At 38.2% G+C, this 18,474-nt stretch overlaps 1 protein-coding gene across 5 annotated transcripts in view; it reads left to right on the top strand.

The window, feature by feature from the left end:
* Positions 1–322: 322 nt before the first annotated feature.
* CCDC141 (coiled-coil domain containing 141) overlaps positions 323–18,474 on the top strand; it is a 217,023-nt gene continuing 198,871 nt past the window's right edge. For 2 of the 5 annotated variants that reach the window (XM_057551906.1, XM_057551907.1), the window contains exons 1-2: positions 8,284–8,707; positions 11,094–11,216. In XM_057551906.1, coding sequence (XP_057407889.1) covers positions 8,606–8,707; positions 11,094–11,216 — 225 coding nt within the window. In that variant the 5' untranslated portion in view covers positions 8,284–8,605. Of the gene's footprint in view, positions 709–8,280; positions 8,708–11,093; positions 11,217–18,474 lie in introns of those variants that run through there. The other 3 variants (XM_057551904.1, XM_057551905.1, XM_057551902.1) reach the window with 3 other exon arrangements.

Raw genomic sequence — 18,474 nt, 5'->3', positions numbered from 1 at the left:
AAGTGGCTGGGTTCTAGACTCACTCACTTCATGAACTTGAATAAGCCATTTTAACTTCTCTAGCCTCAATTCTCCAACTCATATGGCAGAATTAACAGTCCTGCCCTGACTATAGTACAGTCATCCTTCGATATCCACAGGGGATTGCTTCCAGGACCTTCTGTGGGTACCAAAATCCACGGATGCTTAAGTCCCTTATATAAAAATCTTCAGATACGGAGGGCCAACTGTACAAGGTTGTTGAGAGGTCCAGCCAGATTCATTGGTTATAAATTTTACAAACCTAAAGGGATTTAATGAGGATGGGGCTGATAAAGGGAATCAGGGCCTGTGTACAGCAGGTGCTCAAGAGACATTAGTGGTGAGGTCTTCAACTCACCCTGATAGCAGGAGCTTAAGGCAGGGACATGCCAGAGCAGAATCTAAACTCTGCACAAAGTAAATTGACTTTGCTTTTGAAGTCCTTCCTTTGTGAGAGTGGAATTTGTGATAGGAAACCGGTTTGCTCAGAGTGGTGTGAGTTGTATGGGGTGGGGCACAAACGACCTGCTACTTTTGTTTCCATTTTTGATTTCCAGATTTCTCTGAGTTTCTCTCATCTTGTTTCCTGTTTTTCCTAAAAGCCTGAGTATATGAATATCCTTTTTCCGGCAGGTGTTAGTAACTTCTTTATCCTTCCGGACATTCTCAACAATCATTGCCTTTCAGGTGGGTTCCACAACTGGGGTGAGTGATGTATTAACAAAAATGAAGATAACGATAGCAAGGGACTTCTGTATGAATGCTGGTGTGAGGCGTTCTTACTTGGACTGAGGATGCAGATCTCAAAAACCATACAGTAAATTTATAGAAACTCAGTTAAGTAAGTTTTTAAAAACATAATCTACAGGGGAATTCTATTAAAAATGGCTTTGTCATTAAACTGTTGCCAATAAACTGTCAGTAAATGATGAAACATCACCTCATACAACTGAGAAAGCCCATTATAACACTATAAAAAGAGTCTTATTACATATAATCATCTGCACACATATGTATATTTTATACAAGATATATGCACATATACATTAAGTTCTTTAGGTCTTAGTATTTCTTAATAAAATGTCATTTAAAAAAAAAAACTTTCTTTTTTTAATTCTTTGCATACTTCCTGCTTAGAATCCATGGATAGTACCATCTTGTTGAGGTAATGTGATCTTTATATTCTTGAGTTTTATATTATTTTTCCTTCCTTGGCAAAAATTATAGCTGCGTGGAGAAGTGGCAGCTCACCCTTAGTGTCACTGCTGGGTTCCCAAGCAGCTGGAAGGACTGCTGCTTTTTAGGACTCCCTGGGGATTACTCTGGGATGGAAATTCTCAGCCTCAACTGGAGTTTAGCAACAGTTAGGAAAAACAAAAGAAGTGTAATTTTCCAAAATCAAGTTGACTAAGACTCTTGTCTTCTCATTTACTCACCCTCCCTTCTAAAGGGTAACTCTCAGGACACTTCATTATGTTAACTGGAATTATATCAGAGAAAGAACCCTGCTACACTGAAGCCTGGGTGCACAGCCCAATGCCGGTAGAAAGCCTTGTGAGTTTAAATTTTAAAAATAAACTTTCTACATGAAAGATTTTCAGTGATTTTTTAAAAAAAATCTTTTCTGGCTTGAAGTATCATATACATCTCTCCCATTCAGAAAAGAAAGTTTTGCCAAATCAATCATAGCCACATTTGCTGATTATTTTAACTAAACTCTACACAAGTATTTGACAGTTTTCCAGATCATGCATTGGTCTAAATAGAGAATTTTAGGAAAATATGTACATGATAGTTGAACAGATATTGCTATCATTTCACACATCATTTTGGTAAACTATGGCTTAAAATTATAGTAAATACAGCCATCTTTGATCTTTGACCACACTAGGTATTCTTTGAACTTTCCCAAGTTTTGTTTTGCTTTGCTTTCCTTACTACTTATAGAAGGGAAATTTGCTGGATATTGAAGTTGCTTATTTATAATTATTCTCCCAGGTCTTATGGAGAAGCTAAGGATTTATGTCATTACATACATTTAATTGTAAGGAATTCTATGGCAGTCTATGTACACAGAATGTAAAACTGTTAAAAAAGAATCGTGATATTTCTTAAGTAAAACTTAAGTGTCTGTAAAGAAACATTCCAAAGGAGAATTGTACTGGCATTTGTGTTTTGGGTGCTATGGAATTCATCCTACCTCTGCTTTCACTCTTGACTCCTACAGTCTCTTCTCCATGAAGAGCTTCTTTAACAATGTTAAGTCAAATGATGTCATTCCTTGGATGAAAACCTCACAATAATGTCCCATCTCTCTCAGAATGAAATCCAAAGTCCTTACCTTGGCATAATAGCAGGGTTACCACATAATTTATCATCCAAACAGAACTCTTTAAAGAGTGGAAGGGGCCTTAAGAGTAATTGTGCCAGGGAAACAGGTGTAAACCATGACTGTCCAAGCAAACCGGGCCCCTACCTGGTTGATATCATGTTCTATCAGTGTCCTCTTCTTTCAATCCTCACTTAGCTCCAGCCACATTGACCTACTGGATGTTTTTCAGATATAGCAAGTGTGCCCAGCTACCTGGAAAGTTCTTCCCTAAGATATCTGCATATCTTGCTCTTTTCAACTTAATCCTGGTCTCTACTCAAATCTCATCTCTTCAGGAAAACTTTCCTGACTCCTTCCTACAGTAGTATCACTCTTCCCCTGTTCACTCTCACCTTCTTACTCTGCCTTATTTTTCTTCATAACACTTATTACATCTTTACATAATTATATATGTATTCTTGTTTGTTTGTTTTCTAGTTGGTTGTGCCTCCCCCACCAGAAGGCAAGCTCCATCAGTGGATGAATTTTGTTTTGCTTATTGCTCTGTGCCTGGCATCTAGAACAGTGCCTCACACCTACTAGGTATTTAATCTTACTCAGTGAATGAACAAATGAATACCTACATAGAAGAATAAGTTGATGGCCAGAATGGAGGCTGTTTTAAGAGGAAAGAGCAGCTTCACTTTACTTGTGGATGTTAAGTGACAGTGCTTGTAAACTAAGAAATAAATGAGAGGTGCCAGGAAGAGTATTACATAATACAAAGAATGAGTTAGGGAAAATTTTGTCTAAAGTGAATGGTTAAATACAGTATTCTAAAGAAATGCTGACTCATTGAGATTTTTTTACCGTTTGATTATACTGAAATATTTCCTCCCTGGTAATGCATATTTTATGTCTTTCTAATATATTCCATCCATTTGGGTTGCCTACCAAGTGTTGTAATTCAACTTAATTTTAAAAAGTTATTTCAAATTTTGTGACAGTTACTAGATTTAGGAAATCCCTTAACAGAAGTTGTCTTAGAAGTGATCATGTATAACTATCCGAACACCACCTATGTGCCAGGCATTAAAGTGTTTTACAAATGTTATTTTATTTAATCCTCCCAACAAACCTATATGACATAGGTATTCCCATTATCTCCAATTTGCATTGAGGAAACTGAGGCACAAAGAGGTAAAGGCAGTCTGACTTCAGAGCCCCTAACCCATTGCCTTTGCCATTTTGTATGGTTTACTTTTTCTTGTTGTTGTTTTGGCATCACTATCAGTTTATTAATCCTGTTAATCTCTGTATTCCAATAGAAATACCCTGAAAGTATCCCCTGATTTCTCTGTCAAATTCTAAATGAAACCTTTTGTGATTCAGTCTACTTAACCACTACCAGTTGTTTTCCCTTAGCTTTTATCACTGTGGATTTCTATCTTGGTTATGTTTTTCATTGTTTATGGTCTTTTTTCACTGGAATGTCACCCTTTCGAGAGTAGAGACCTGTTTCGCTTACTGCTATATTCCTAATGTATAAGTGGCTGGTATGTAGCAATGCTCATAACTATTGGTTGCATGAGTAAATACTGAATGAGTGAATTGTATCAAAACTTTTTCTATATGACTAATGTGATTCAGTCAGCCAGTATTTATAAGCACTAATTCTGTGCCTAGTACTGTGCTCCATATATATACTAATACACACACACACCTATTTATATATGTGTGTGTGTGTGTATATATAGTATTTGCTAAATGTCAGGTGCTCTTCTAAGTGCTTTACGTAAAGCAACTCTTTTATTCTCTACGATAACCCCTTGAGGTGGTCTGCAAAGATTAAAAAAAAAAAAAGACATTAAGACATAACTCCTTTATGTAAGGAGCCTTAAATCTAATTAAGAAATAATACCAATAGAAGTGAAATAAATAGAAAACAATGCAAGTTTATAATTCAAGCAATTATTAAATTGTGAATTACAATTAAATTTTGAGGAAAGGGGAATATAAGTAGGTATTTCAACTTTTAAAAGGAGTTGATACTTTATCTTGGTCTGAAGCAATGGGAGGAATCGGATAGATGAAGGGAAGAAGACAATGATATTTCTGGATAGAACAACTGAATTAAGGTAGAGAACAAAGATGATCTTTGGGGCCTAGGAATAATGGTATACGTTTTTAGGCAAGTAGGAGAGACCAGACCATAGACAGCTTTGAAACCCAGGCAGAAAAGGTTAGACCCAAGGTGGCAGGAATCAGTGAACCACTATATGTGAATGCGTGCGTGTGTGTGTGTGTGTGATTTATAAAGTCAGAAAAATAAGTCTTTGCAGCCATTACGTCATGTGGGTTAATGCAATAAAGAGTATAAAGTACTAATCCCGGTTCCTGGTAAACAATTAGCTGTTAACTAAATGGTAGCTATTATTTTTACTGATAATAATAGCAGAGAAAATTTTGCCTTAAATTTTTAATCTGGATAAATAAACTTATTTTGGGTTATTTATATTAGGTCTATCTAATTTGTCTTTATAAAGTTAAATACAGTTTAATCAATAATAGTATTGATTAAGACAAACACTCAGGATGAGCAGACCCCACGTATACTCCAGCAAAGAAAATGTGTTGTTTTAATGGCATCCTCACAGATAGAGCTAAAAAATAATCATATGATAAAGTTTTCATATCAGTAAAGTTTAACTATCAGTTACCTGTATTTCATTAAAATGTGCTATTTGCCATTATGGAAAACAGTGTGTTATTTCCTAAAAAAATTGAAAATAGAATTACCATGTGATCCAGCAATTCTACTTCTGGGTATATACCCAAAATAATTGAAAGCAGGGTCTCAAAGTGATAATTTGTACACCCATGTTCATAGTAGCATTATTCACAATAGCTAACACATGGAAGCCACTCAAGTGTCCATCAGTGGCTGAAAGTATGAGCAAAATGTGGAATATATACACAAGGGAATATTATTCAGCCCTAAAAAGAAAGGAAATTCTGACATACGCTACCACATGGATGAACCTTGAGGACATTATGCTAAGTAAGATTAGTCACAAAAGGGCAAATACTATATGATTCCACTTACATGAGATACTTAGAGTAGTCAAAATCATAGAGACAAAAGTAGAATGATGGTTGCCAGAGGTTTGGGGGAGTAGGGAATGGAATTATTGTCTAGTACATGTAGAGTTTCAGTTTTATAAGATTAAAAGAGTTCTGGAGATGGTTGCACAACATTATGAATATATTTAATATCACTGAAACTGTACACTTAAAAATAGTGAAGATGGTACATTTTGTTATGTGTATTTTACCACAATAAGAAAGAAAAATTGGGGGAAAGAAGTGCTTTTTGCAATTCTACAGAATCCAGTTATAGCTTTTTGATTCCCCACGGAGGATTTTTCACTAAAATTCAGCTGGTATAAAAACAGACATTTCCCAGAGGGATAAACAGAGAAGACATAATAACCTCTGCAAGATCTTCTGTAAACTTCAAAGAATATGAGAATGCCTGTAAGGGTTTTTGTTTTGTTTTGTTTTGTCTTTTTTTTTTTTTGGTGATGATAGGGGAGGTGGAGTATAAACAAACTGAAGCTCAAAAAGCTTTAAAAAGTCTAATTATAGTGTAGCAATTTCTTTAGTACAATATATTTTATATTTGCTATTCTCCAAACTATTTCCCAGAGTTAATAATGCAACTTATAATTAAATGTTATGCTAGATAAAGGGACATAGACCAAGGTTCTAAATGAGCTAGATGTGGATGGAGAGGTCTGAAAAACAGAGCTTCTGAAGGGAGAAGGACTAAAGAGTTGAAGAGGGAAGAAATAGAAAGCAACGGAAGGGGAGAGAAAAGTGATTCAAGTCTTTTCAAGATTTTAAAGCCAAGAATTTGAATTAAAAGAAAATTAGTTAGAAACCACTTAAATTCGTATATGCAGTTTACATTATTGCTCATGTCCACCAATGCAGAAAACATTTTCTGTGCAACAAACACTCTGGGACTGCTTGGAAAGAAAGGTCATCTATACACAGAAACATACGACCTTTGCTGCTGCACTGTTGGATTAATCTTTAACAAAGTCTTAAATATTTCTAATTCCTTTTGCCCTTAAGCCTTGAAATTAATCAGACTTTCAGCGGTGTTCTCTCTCCTCCCCCACCTCTCTCCTTCCTTTCCCTTCCTGTGGGCCGGTGACTCCACACAGCCCACACTGCCCTCCACACCCTTTACATAATCATCCACCTGAAGTGGGGCTCTGTGGACGTAACCACGCATTTCTAGCCGTGGTCTGTGCAGCCTGCTGCCAAAAGTTCCCTTTGCCTCCTGAGGGCCTTTAGGCAACTTTTGACACACACTGAGTTTCTAACAGTAGGATTAACTTTGGGCGAAAGTGCACTGTGTATTTTGGGTGCGGGTCACTGTTTGCTGTTCTGGTTTGCCGTGTACACAAAGGCTTAAGCAAGGCTCCTTTGGGCATTTTAGTTTAGGGTGTGGAGATTATGTGACACAGTTGTCAACTCTTGGTTTTCCTTCAGGGCAATTAGCTGAAAACTGGTTTCACTCAATTTGTTTTGGTTTGTTTGGACCAACTATTTGCTAAAGCAGAAGGAGCCCGCCTTCAACACGGAGGCAGCCCCTACAGAGAGGTTGGGTTGGTTCTCTGCAAGCTCTCCATCCCCGCCATAAAAGGAAACCATTTACAATATTTCCTACATCATGCTGTCTCTTGTCATCTGCTCTCCCGAGCTTGTTCCAAATGCTCCCTTTCTGGCCTCAGGTAAAGTTCCCAGAGCCCAGGAACTGGGATCCAGGGTGGTTTCCTTTCCCTGGAACAGCAGGCAACTAGGTCATGGCTGCATAACTGCAGAGCAGCCAGGACATGCTCTGGGGAAAAAAATAGTTGCTGAAACCAAAGTATATGTAAAAGCTCTATTTCCCCTTTGATTCAAGAATATTATCATGAACCTTAGCAGAACGAAACAGTGGTGCTGACTCAGCCTTCTGAATATTGCCCCTGAACCTGACCATGCTTTTAAATTGAGCTAAGGGTTTAAACAGCAAGTGGACTCATTTAACTCTGTTTATTGCTATATCCTCTGTTCTGGCTTTGTTCCAGAGATTTCCGATGGCTCCAGCAGCTCTGGAGTCAGTATCTCTGATGTGTTTGCATCTGACCTCTGACCTAAGCTTCAGGGTTATTTTCAGCTGTTCCTTGACAGGGAATCCAACAGCTGCTGTTTAATACCACCGACAACTTGTAACACACACTGAGTTTCTAGCAATAGGATTAATCTGCCGATCCTGGGCTCTGATTTAAGCTGTCTATAATTTTCCTGCACAAGGCATGGGGGAAAAGTAAAAACCGAATCTGAAATACAAAGTTATCCTTTTTTAAAAAAGTGTAGCAAAATATACATAGTGTTAACCTTTAATCCAAAACGCCCAAAACATTTTCCTGCTGCAATTCAAAGTAACAGCAAAGTATATTACTTCCTAGTAGTTGTGGCAACTGAACTTGAAAATACTGTTCAGTGGAATAGATGGTCTTAAAGAAATCCTGACTTGGTAGATATCTATTGATAACTGCTCATGGAAATATTTTTTAAATGTCCCTAAGAAATCTGAGACTCTGAGAAAATGTGACCATTTCATATAAACTTCATTTGACAAAAGGCAGTAAGTTTTAGGAAAACAGATTAATCCAAAAAGATATTTCAAACAATTTTGTGGCTTAATCCCAAAACAAATGCCAGAACTTATTTTTAAAGTACATTTTTGGGAGTTTTCTTTGCATGGAGGAGACTTCAAAAATTTTGAAAAGATTGATACCCGGGTTAATGACTGGCTGGTTTCAAAGCCCACCAAAACTGTATAGATTCAGTGGCTAAAGTAATTTGGGTTGTGAGGATGTAATTCTTTTTCCATTTGCTATCAAACATCAGCTGATAGAGAGCTAGAAGCTGCCCTCTGCATTTAAGATAATGGCCAAAATAACAGGCGTTCAGTGTTACCATACTAGGGGTGTGGCGATTCTCTCCAGTTCTTTCCTCTCTCTCTCATGATAAACTCAATGGGGTTGTCTATTTTTAACCTCCTGTTCTTTCCTTTTGGCAGAGTAATCAGTGCGAGGGGAGCTCTTGCCCTGAATGAATCCAAGTAACCCCGGTGGTTGCCTTCTGAAATGACCAGCAGACACACATCTGTACGGAGGCTGCCCAAAGCGTAAATTCTGGTTCTAATGTACCATGTCCAGCCAAGGAAGTCCTGGTGAGGAGTTTTCTACGACAACAGTCAGTTCAGTAGCTGTGCAGGCTGGGGACTCCAAAATCGTTATAGCCATCATAAAGGTAAGCTGACAACTTCCTTTTTTCTGTGTAGCTGTGGGCTTCTTGCTGTGTGCTGTTAATCCTAAAGAACATTCCACACAATCGGCAGTACACAGCATATAGAAAATAACCCAGCAGGTACATCTTATTGCTTTCTTAAATTGCAACTAAGAGAAAAATCTCTTAAGTTTCAGCCAGTTGCTAGAGTTTCTCTTTCAGTTAGCCAGAAAACATCTATAAGCAGCTTGATTTTTCTAAAAAGCAACAACAAACTCTACCATATACTTTCAGTTTGGTTTTTAAAGACAAAGCATTTGTGATTAAAAGTTCGTGACTGCCAGGCTGGAGTCCAGTGGACCTGGGAAATGTCTGTGATTTTTGAGAGTGGATATGATGAAGGAGGGAAGAAGAGGGTCCCAGCAGATAAGGGGTGGCATGTTTTGGCATGATGAGTGCAGGGAACACCTAATAAGAGACTGTGACACGTGCCCTCTGCAGCTTTGGTTCTGACATGGTAAAGACACTAGTAAATCCTTGTCACATGGTTGGGGGAAATAAAGACCCTACCAGGGAAAGTGCTGAGGGCATGTGTCAAATTTGCCCCTAACAGCAGGAAGTTGAAGCCACTTGGGGCTTAAAGGTTTTTGCATGTTTTATGTCAAACAGTTTGCTCATTTGCAAAGGTGACCACACATCTTTAGGTTGAAGAAGGCATCCATGATTTTATTTCCTATGAATATGTCCTGTAAAAATCCCTGAAACCTTATGCTTGGATTTAGACAACTCACCACCTCAGGAATTCAGTGTTTAATGAAGGGAATTCAGCAAACAAGCTGGTGCTCACCGCAGCCTGTTACTTTCAGGGCCCCACCAAGCTTAATTGAATGACTTTTCTGGCCTTTTGTAAGAAGCATAGAGGACAGGCCTCTTTACTTTCACTTAATTGCTGCGAACTTTATGTTAATGTGAAAATTCGTAACAGGAAAGCAGCACTTGACATTGAGCAAAATGATTCACTCTAGAAGCACTGAATGCAAAGTGTGCCTACCCAGGCCGATTCCCCAGGGTTCTTAAGACTTGGTCTACATAAACAGAACCTCTGCTGTGTCCCTCGACCTCTATTCTTTTCAAAGGCAATGAGTGGACATGGAAAGAAGCCTGAAGCAAAAGTAGCAAAATTGATAATTTGTGTTTGATTTTATGATGCTTTGAGTAACTGCAAATTTCAGCAGAGAGGGGAAAGAGGAAAAATTACTGTTTTTAAAAAAAGTTAAATTTTCTTTCCCTTAAATATGAAACATTTCTTAGAGTAGGATGAGGAAGAATGCATACAGAGTAAATGATAAAAGAATCAGAGGTAAATTGACAGTAAGAAAATAAAACCTCTAAAATTGTACTGGAAACTCTTATTTTAACTGAACTGTGTTTCTAAGAATGTTCCCTCCATCCTCCCTCCCCAGCTCCCTTAGTTCACTGCCATCCCATATGGAATAAACCCAAGCTATTCAAAGTAGGAAGTCCATCTGAAGGGAGTAGAAGTGCCTGTGTCTGCTCTGTATGGACTTCTCATTTCTAAACAGTCTCAGGGCACTGATGATCTAGAATAGACATGTGGTTTCTCATTTCTCTTCAGCAATTCACTTAGCCACGTGCACATGCCTGATAGCGGTTCCTCTTGCTTCATCGGTTGTTTCTTCTTAGAAAAGCAATTCCTTAGGAAATGCAATGATGAATTATATCTTGGAGCAATGAAAGGGTCCTAAGTGTGGAAAACGAGCTGGCTGCATTCAAGTAGCAGTTGTCACACATCTAATTTCACTGACATTTTTATACATACTTTATTGAATATTCAACAACAAAATTTGGAAAATATTGTTTTAACTTTGGAATAAGCGAAAAATCAGTTGCTTCATCTGCTGTTTATTCTTTCTGGTTGAATCAGCAAGGCCAGTGTAAAGACACTAATCAGCCTAAATTACATTTATGAAACCTTTTCCCTTTGGTGAAGTTTGCACTCTACTTGCTCAAATCACTATTTTTATAGAGTTCAGTTTTGCGAGTGAGAGAATGTAAAAGTGTGTGAATTATTCTATAATTTGGTACTCTTCAATAATACATAATCTACTGTATATATTCCTCATTTGGGAATTTTTAATTTAAATCCAGTATGCTAAGAGAAAGGAATTTATCCCTAAGCATAAAAAAAAGAAGGAAAGTTAGGGCATGGATTTATGTTAGACCTGTTCTATTTCCATTTACGTAAGGCCTGTCTATCTCTGTGGAAAGAATAAAGTGTTCACAGTGTAACTGGAAGCTTAAAAAAAGAAAAGAAAAAAAAAAAGGAGAAGGGTGAAAGGGAAGGAACAAGAGGAACTAAAAGTGCATTTTATTTCATTTTTATTTTTAGTGTGGCAAGTGGGTACAACTTCAGTTGGCTGAATCACAGCCCAATCTTCTGGAAATTGGAAGCAATCAAGATGAAACCAAAAAACTTCTTCATGATCATGAACTTCTTTTGGCCAAGCTCAAGGTAAGATATTAAGATATGAAGCAGATACAAAATTAAAAAGAGATAAAAAGCTGTTTCTTACACTTCCTCTTGATTCCCCTGCTGCCACTGGCCTGTGGCCATGTTAACATAGTGCCAGATAGGTAATGGAAAACACTATAGTTATTTATGGGCGAACACCAACATTGGAGAGAAGTAACAAGATTTTTTCAACTTTCCCTAATGTGATAGAAAATATGGAGTGATAATATTTTCACTGTGGAGAAATAAGTACCTTTTTTTTCCTGGCTGCCTCAGTGGAAAAAAAAAAAAAAATTCCATCATTTTTCCATTTCATGCAACATACTGTCAAGCCACAACAACAGATCCAAACTTCCTATTGTTAATGAGACCTGCTGGCGAAAATAATATAGAGGCTTTTTCCCTCTTGAACTGTTGAAAATATCTGATTTTATATTTAATATTAAGAGTTCTTGAAACCAAAGAATGGTTTTAATAAATAGAGTTATTATTACCTACATGTTGTGGTTATGTAGTTAAGAATCTAAAAACAGTGTTGGTTTGAGATTGCCAGGTAAGGTATCTAATCAGAGACAAGAATGTAGTTTGTGGGGCCCTGTGCAAAGTGAAAATGTGGGACTCCCTGTTCAAAAAGCAGGAAAAAGCTTTTTCTTGGCCTGTCATGGTGTTTTTTAAATCTGCTATTTAATGTCTGGCTCCTTCAGCCATGGGGATATATGTGGGGTGAGTGCAGCCCCTCACAGGCACTGGGCCTCAGTCCCGGCTCAGTGCAGAGGGTGTGGGCCTAACTCCACCCCTTCCCGAGCTGTGCCCTGACCCCTGCCAGGGCAGATGACAGAGGTCACTGAGCAGGGGCGGGGGAGCAGACAGGATAGCAGAGAGATTCTCTCCCCGGAGGGCAGGACCACACACGAGATGAAGCTCCCATCCCCTAGCACTTCCTCTGTTGTCCCATTGGGCTTCACTTATAAAGCACACAGTCAAAGATAAAATTGTTAAGAATTTCAAGACAGTGACAGGTAAGAAGTTAAACTCCAAGTGGTTTCTCCGTCTGAGAATGGAGCCCTGTGCAGCAGCCAACTCTGTGAGTAATAACCCTCTTAGGCAAATGAATGTCATCACTAAGATCAAAGAGGTTTGATTCAGAAGGCTTCAATGACTAGATGTTCTGTGTCTTTAGTACTTTAATATTACTGGCTTCTTTGAACATCTATCCTGGAATTTCCACTTGCTTCCTAGATTTAGAGGCAGATCTGTTCTGCTTCTGACATATACCAACAGCAGTAGTAAAAGTAAAAGGGAAAATCAGACTGAGAAGTTGAAGAAAGAATTAGTACTGAAGCAGGGGGCTATTAGAATCCAGAATTTGTTCTCCTGTGTAGACAGCTCCTTGCTCTGGGCTCTGGGCTGTCTTTCAAGGTAGAAATCCCTGGTGACCAGGAAGTCCTTCGTATATCTTAAAAAACACATGATGATGTGAACAGTCATTGAACCAGGAGTCAAAAGACCTATGTTTTAGCGCTAATTGTGCTGCTAACTAGTGTCGTTTGGCCTACAATTCAAGGTTTTGCTGCTACACAAAAAGCTCAATATTATGAATTGTGGAAACCCAACACTTCCTTGCAATTCTTGTCCATCCACAGAGTTTTACTTTCTCAAGGTCTCCTGTGTCCCCAGCCCCTCCTTATGTACGTGCCAACTGTTTCTAAAGTTAACCTGGATTTGAAGCTACATCCCTTCCCCAGGTCCCGCTAGCAATTCATGCCCAGCCAGCACTTTCGGGTACACTGATGAACTGTGAGTGGTGGGGAAGCTCACAGCAGTCTGGGTCTCTCAGACTACCTCTTTCCCCCCCCCCCCCAACCCTATTCCTGTCCAGGCCCACAACTCCAGGGAGAATTCTTTCGTAAGCAGAGCAGTTCATCTCTACTTAACAACTATGCTCAAATTTGCAAACCTACATCCATTCAGGAGCTCAGCTGGAAAAGTGTTTTCCATTAACAGGATCCATCTTTAGAAGGTGCTTGTGATTCTAAATTTTAAAGTCTTGTCCTTTAATGCCCGTCTTCTGGCTATGGACTAGCCTTCTGGACTTCACGCTTTTATCTGTAAAAATGATTGGGAGAGGATGAATCAGAGGTTCATATCTATTGTGGATCTTACCATAACAAGCAATGGAATAGTGGGACCATTCTGCCTCTCTGCACGTGGGTCTAAGAACATGAGGTCTCAAGTAAAAAGGCCTTTTGGCTTCACGCAGGCCTCTAACCATGACCTCTTAATGTCTATCTCCCATACCCTCTCCCACCCCACCTTACCCAACAAACCAGCCACTTACCCCCAAGAAATTTTAAGTAGTAGCATCGTTTTGGTTAAAAAAAATCAAGGAGTCTGAAGTCTGTTTCAGATCTGCTGACAAAATACTTTTTTAAATAAGAAAAATGTGAATTCCATATTGCAAATGGATAGAGCACTATTTTAATCAATGTACTAGTTATTATGCTGTTAGGGTAGGTACAGTCTTAACCTGTAGCAGAAAATTGTTGTACCAAGTCATTTTTAAAATGAGCTTTTTGAATGATAGGAACATTAGTAGTTCAATAAGCCAATAATATTTCATATTTAATGTTCATTCCAGTCCTTTTCCTATGCACAGGGCCCTGGGATTTGTTCTAATTATAAAGAAGAATGTACTCTTAGGAGTGTCGGGAGGGTGTAGGAGTTCTGTGCTGAGTCCACTCTGCTTTGGGCAAAGCAGATAGACTCTCTTGTCTCAGGTTCTTTATTTGAAAAATTATGATAATAACAGATACCCTTAAACACCTAAAAAGGAAATCTGGGGGAGACGTGCAATGATTTATAGAAGTGCTTGCTGTTGATAATTAATATATCAGAGAAATTTGGATGTTTAATTTGATAGAAAAGCTATTTTCTGCCTTCCATTGAAAAATATCTCAGACCATAATAATTTAGACTAAAGGGGAAAATTCTGGAAACACAGAATTTTTATGAGTGTTTCTAATGTTGGTAATGTCTTATATCCCAGAGATCTTATCTTCCTTTCAGCAGGGTACTTAACCATTCCTGTAGAGTGTCCAGAGAAAAAATATTTCCCTATTTTCGGTGGGGAAAACATAGTCATGTGGAAAAAGCATTCATTCCCTAAAGGCATCTAGATTCCCAAACCAGACTCGATTATTTTTAATGAGAAAGAAGAAATTCAGGAGAGGGGAGAGGGAGATGTAAGCAGGTAACAAAGATCTGTCTGTGGCCACTGTCAACACTGTATCCTCAGGTGGTCAAGGAGGAAAAGAGGGGTTGGAAATGCCTTACGAATGTTGCTGAGAACGTTCTATCCCTCAGTATCCATCTTGCAAGTAACTACATTGCTATTGTGCAAAGGAATTACAACTGTAAGAACCAAGAAAACCTCTGGACCCTAGCTCCTGTATTTGTATTTAATACATGATATTAGCATTCAGTGAAGAATGACCTTTTAAAGTATAAAAAACTGAAAAATTTCACCTCTGACTTGACTCATAAATCTATCGACTCCCTGATTCTGACTAAATCTCTGACCCAGTGAATGTTTATTTTTGTCCTGTTTCTCTTTACTTAGTTAAAAATGAATAGTCAAAATATATTAGTAGTAAAGTTTAAAGTCTTAACTAAAACTTATTCCTTAAATAAGGAATAGTGTGATTTTCTGCTGTAAACTGGAATATTTAGTGTGAATACATTATTTTAAAAAATTATTATTGTGGTAAAATATATATAATATAAATTTGCAATTTCAACCATTTTTAAGTGTACAATTCAGGGTCATTAATTATATTCAGCATGTTGTGAAACCATCACAGCTATCAATTTCCCAAACTTTTTCATCACCCCAAACAGAAACTCTGTACCTATTAAGCAAAGACTCGCACTCCTCCCTTCCCTGGTTACCTCTAATCTACTTTCTGCCCTTATGAATTTGTCTGTTTTAGGTATTTCATGTAAATAGAATCATGTAATATTTATCCTTTTGTGTCTGGCTTATTTCACTTAGCATATAATGTTTTTAAGAGTCATCCATACTGTAGCAGGTATCAGAACTTCATTCCTTTTTATGAATGAATAATTTTCAAATATATGGATATACCACATTTTATTTATTCACTCATCTGTCCATGGACACTTGGGTTATTTCCACTTTTTCAGCTATTGTAAATAATGCTACAGTGAATGTTGGTGTACAGGTATCTGTTTGAGTACCTGCTTTCAATTCTTTTGGAGTGGAATTGCCTAGTCATAGCATTTCTGTGCTAACTCTTTGAGGAAACAGCAAAATGTTTTTCACAGCAGCTGTTACATATTACATTCCCATCAGCAATGTACAGGTGTTCCAATTTCTTCACATCCTGGCTAAACTTGTTATTTTCTCTGTGTGTGTATGTGTGTGTGTTTAATTATAGCCATCCTATTAGATGTGAAGTGGTATCTTGTGGTGGTTTTGATTTGTATTTCTTTAATGACTAATGAGGTTAAACATCTTTTCATGTGCTTACTGGACAATTATATATCTTCTTTGGACAAATGTCTATTCAGGTCTTTTACCCAGTTTTTAATTGGGTTATTTGTTTTTTGTTACTGAGTTGTAGGAGTTCTTTGCATATTCTGGATATTAATTCCTTGTCAGATATAGGATTTGCAAATATTTTCTCCCATTCTGTAGATTATCTTTTCACTTTCTTGATGATGGTCTTAATAATGTATTTTAATAAAGTAAGTCTGTGTGACTTGAATTATATATATTTACATATTAGAGAAAATTTTATAGCATGTGTGTTGTGAATGTGATGGAACCCTTTAGGACAGTATTGGAAGAGGACTAACCTATTTTACGTTATCTATGTCATAGCAGTGTTTTACCCTAAATGTTTACTTCATATAGGAGATTCGTTTTCTCTCCTTCGTGTTTTCCTATAGACCCACAAGTTAGGGAATTCTACTCTCTCAGAAATGTTGCGGACGATGCTTTCACCCATGTCTCCTCTTCCCTTCTCTTCCTTTAGGAGTGAGGGGGGTGTGTTACCCAGTTGGTGAGACTAGGGGAAGAAGTGGCCACCATGGGGAAGCCAGCCTCAAAAGCTCTCTCTGCAGACTCTGACTACCCATGGGCTGAAGGTTCTCTATTCTCTCTGCTTCTGCATGACTTGGCCAGATGTCCCTATGTGGAAGAGGAAGGCCACAATCCAACCTACACAGAGCAGCCAAATATGTGTCTATACCTCAGACCCAGTTGTCTCCATAGGCAGGTCACAAGGACTAGATTTTTAAAGAGAAAAAGAAAGTCAAATCAAACCCACCCTCCAGTCCAGCTTTACCAGTAATAAGAGCAGATATTTTGATCCATATCTGACCTTGATGTCTATTTCTCAGTTGATTTGGAATCTTGAGGAGAGAGAGGTGAAATTAATTGGCACCTTCCAAATTCCAACACTTAATTGATCTTTGGTTCAAAGGGATCTGTATCTTAGTGTTCTATACATGTAACGTACCTGGCATATTTTCACTGATCATTTTGACAAAGGTCACTGAAACAATGTAGGAACAATGCAGGGTTCCTGGGGGAGTGGGAACTAGTGGACGGTATAATTTCTCTTTTAGGCTTTTGAGAATAGAGAACTTTTCTATTTAAAAAACAAAAATAGTATTCTCACAACTATGAAGCAGCAAAGCTTCCCAGTGATTTTCCCTGGCTGACTTAACACTTTCCTAGTGTACAGGGTATTTCTTTTCCCAGATGTTCGGTTCCAGTGAATAGTATGGAGCTGTGGAGTGAAATAAAATTCGAATAGCATTCTCTGTATTTGGAAAGTGCCATGGGCAATCTTATAAAATATTGTTTTTATAAGATAGGTTGGTTTAAGAGGCTAGAGAGTCCGTGAGATAGGCTTCTCACACATGGAGTTAAGGCACATTAAGATTGCAGATATCACAAATAATTTGTTACTAGTTTGGGCTAAGCCGCAGTTCAGAGGATGTCCATACTTAATGAAGTGTTAATGCGAGTTGATTTACTAGAAGGGAAGGAGTTCTATAAGATGAAAATTTTGTTGGCACAGAGCCTGAAGAGTACAAAATTTGGAAAGGACGTTCTCTATCTTATCCCTGTCTTGGTTTAGCAGTCAAGGTTGGACTCCTTGGCTGAAGTTGAAGGGCCTGTGGGAAACATGAAGCACTCATCGTATTGCTTTGTGGCTAGGACACCAAGTGACACAGCATCCACAAGAAGAGAAGCATCTTCCACAATTCTGCAAGGAACAGAGCAGGGCTTGGTTATGGCAGATACTGACAACTTTTTTGACAACTCTAGAAGGACCCAATACACAAGAAGATTACGGTAGATTAAAGATGGCCATAAAGTCTTTGGCACTCTTCCCAATGAGAAGTGGGGTCTATGTTCATTCCCTTAAAACTGGTCAGACTCTGGGACTGCTTTGAGCAAAAGAATACAGCATAGATGATGTGGTGCCAGTTTCCAGTCCAGTCTCAAGAGACTGGCCGCTTTCTCTTCCTGTAATTTCAAATAGTTGCTCCTGGAACCTAACCAACTGAGTACTTCAAGGAGTACTATGGAGAGGCCCATGTGGAGAAGAACTGAGGGTCCCAGCAACAGCTCTGGCTGGGATCCTGGCCAACAGCCAACCAACTTGCCAGCCCTGTGAGCGAGCCATTTGAGCCATCTTGAAAGTTGATTCTCCAGACCTGGTTGGGCTTCCAACCTGACCTATGCGGAACAGAGACAAGTCTTACCCACTGAGCCCTGCCTGAGAATCATGAGCACGATAAATAATTGTTATTTTAGGTCTTTAGAATGTACAGTGGCTTGTCACACAGCAGTAGATAACTGGAACAGAGAGGGCAAGAGCAATGGTGGCATCCTCTAGGGATTTTGAAGGCAACACTCATGATTGAAAAGAGACAGGCAGAAGAAAACAAGAGTTTTCATGGAGAGACAGTTGAGAAGCAGAACTAAGATTCTTTAAAATGAAAGATGGTATGATAAGTAAATAAATAAATAAAAAGAAAAATTTGAAGTTTATGAGTGACCTACTTTTGGAAAAATGATTCTGAAAAGCAGATGCAAAGATATCTATTATAATGTTAGTCTCTTTGACTTGAATTTTGATATACTTTCTTGATCAGGAGGAAAAAGTTTGTAGTTATAATTCAGCACACAGGGGTGTGCACAAAATATTATGGGTATATT

The sequence above is a fragment of the Balaenoptera acutorostrata genome, chromosome 8 (assembly GCF_949987535.1).
Source record: "Balaenoptera acutorostrata chromosome 8, mBalAcu1.1, whole genome shotgun sequence".
Classification (NCBI taxonomy): domain Eukaryota; kingdom Metazoa; phylum Chordata; class Mammalia; order Artiodactyla; family Balaenopteridae; genus Balaenoptera; species Balaenoptera acutorostrata.
This window is presented reverse-complemented; position numbering and strand designations above follow the sequence as displayed.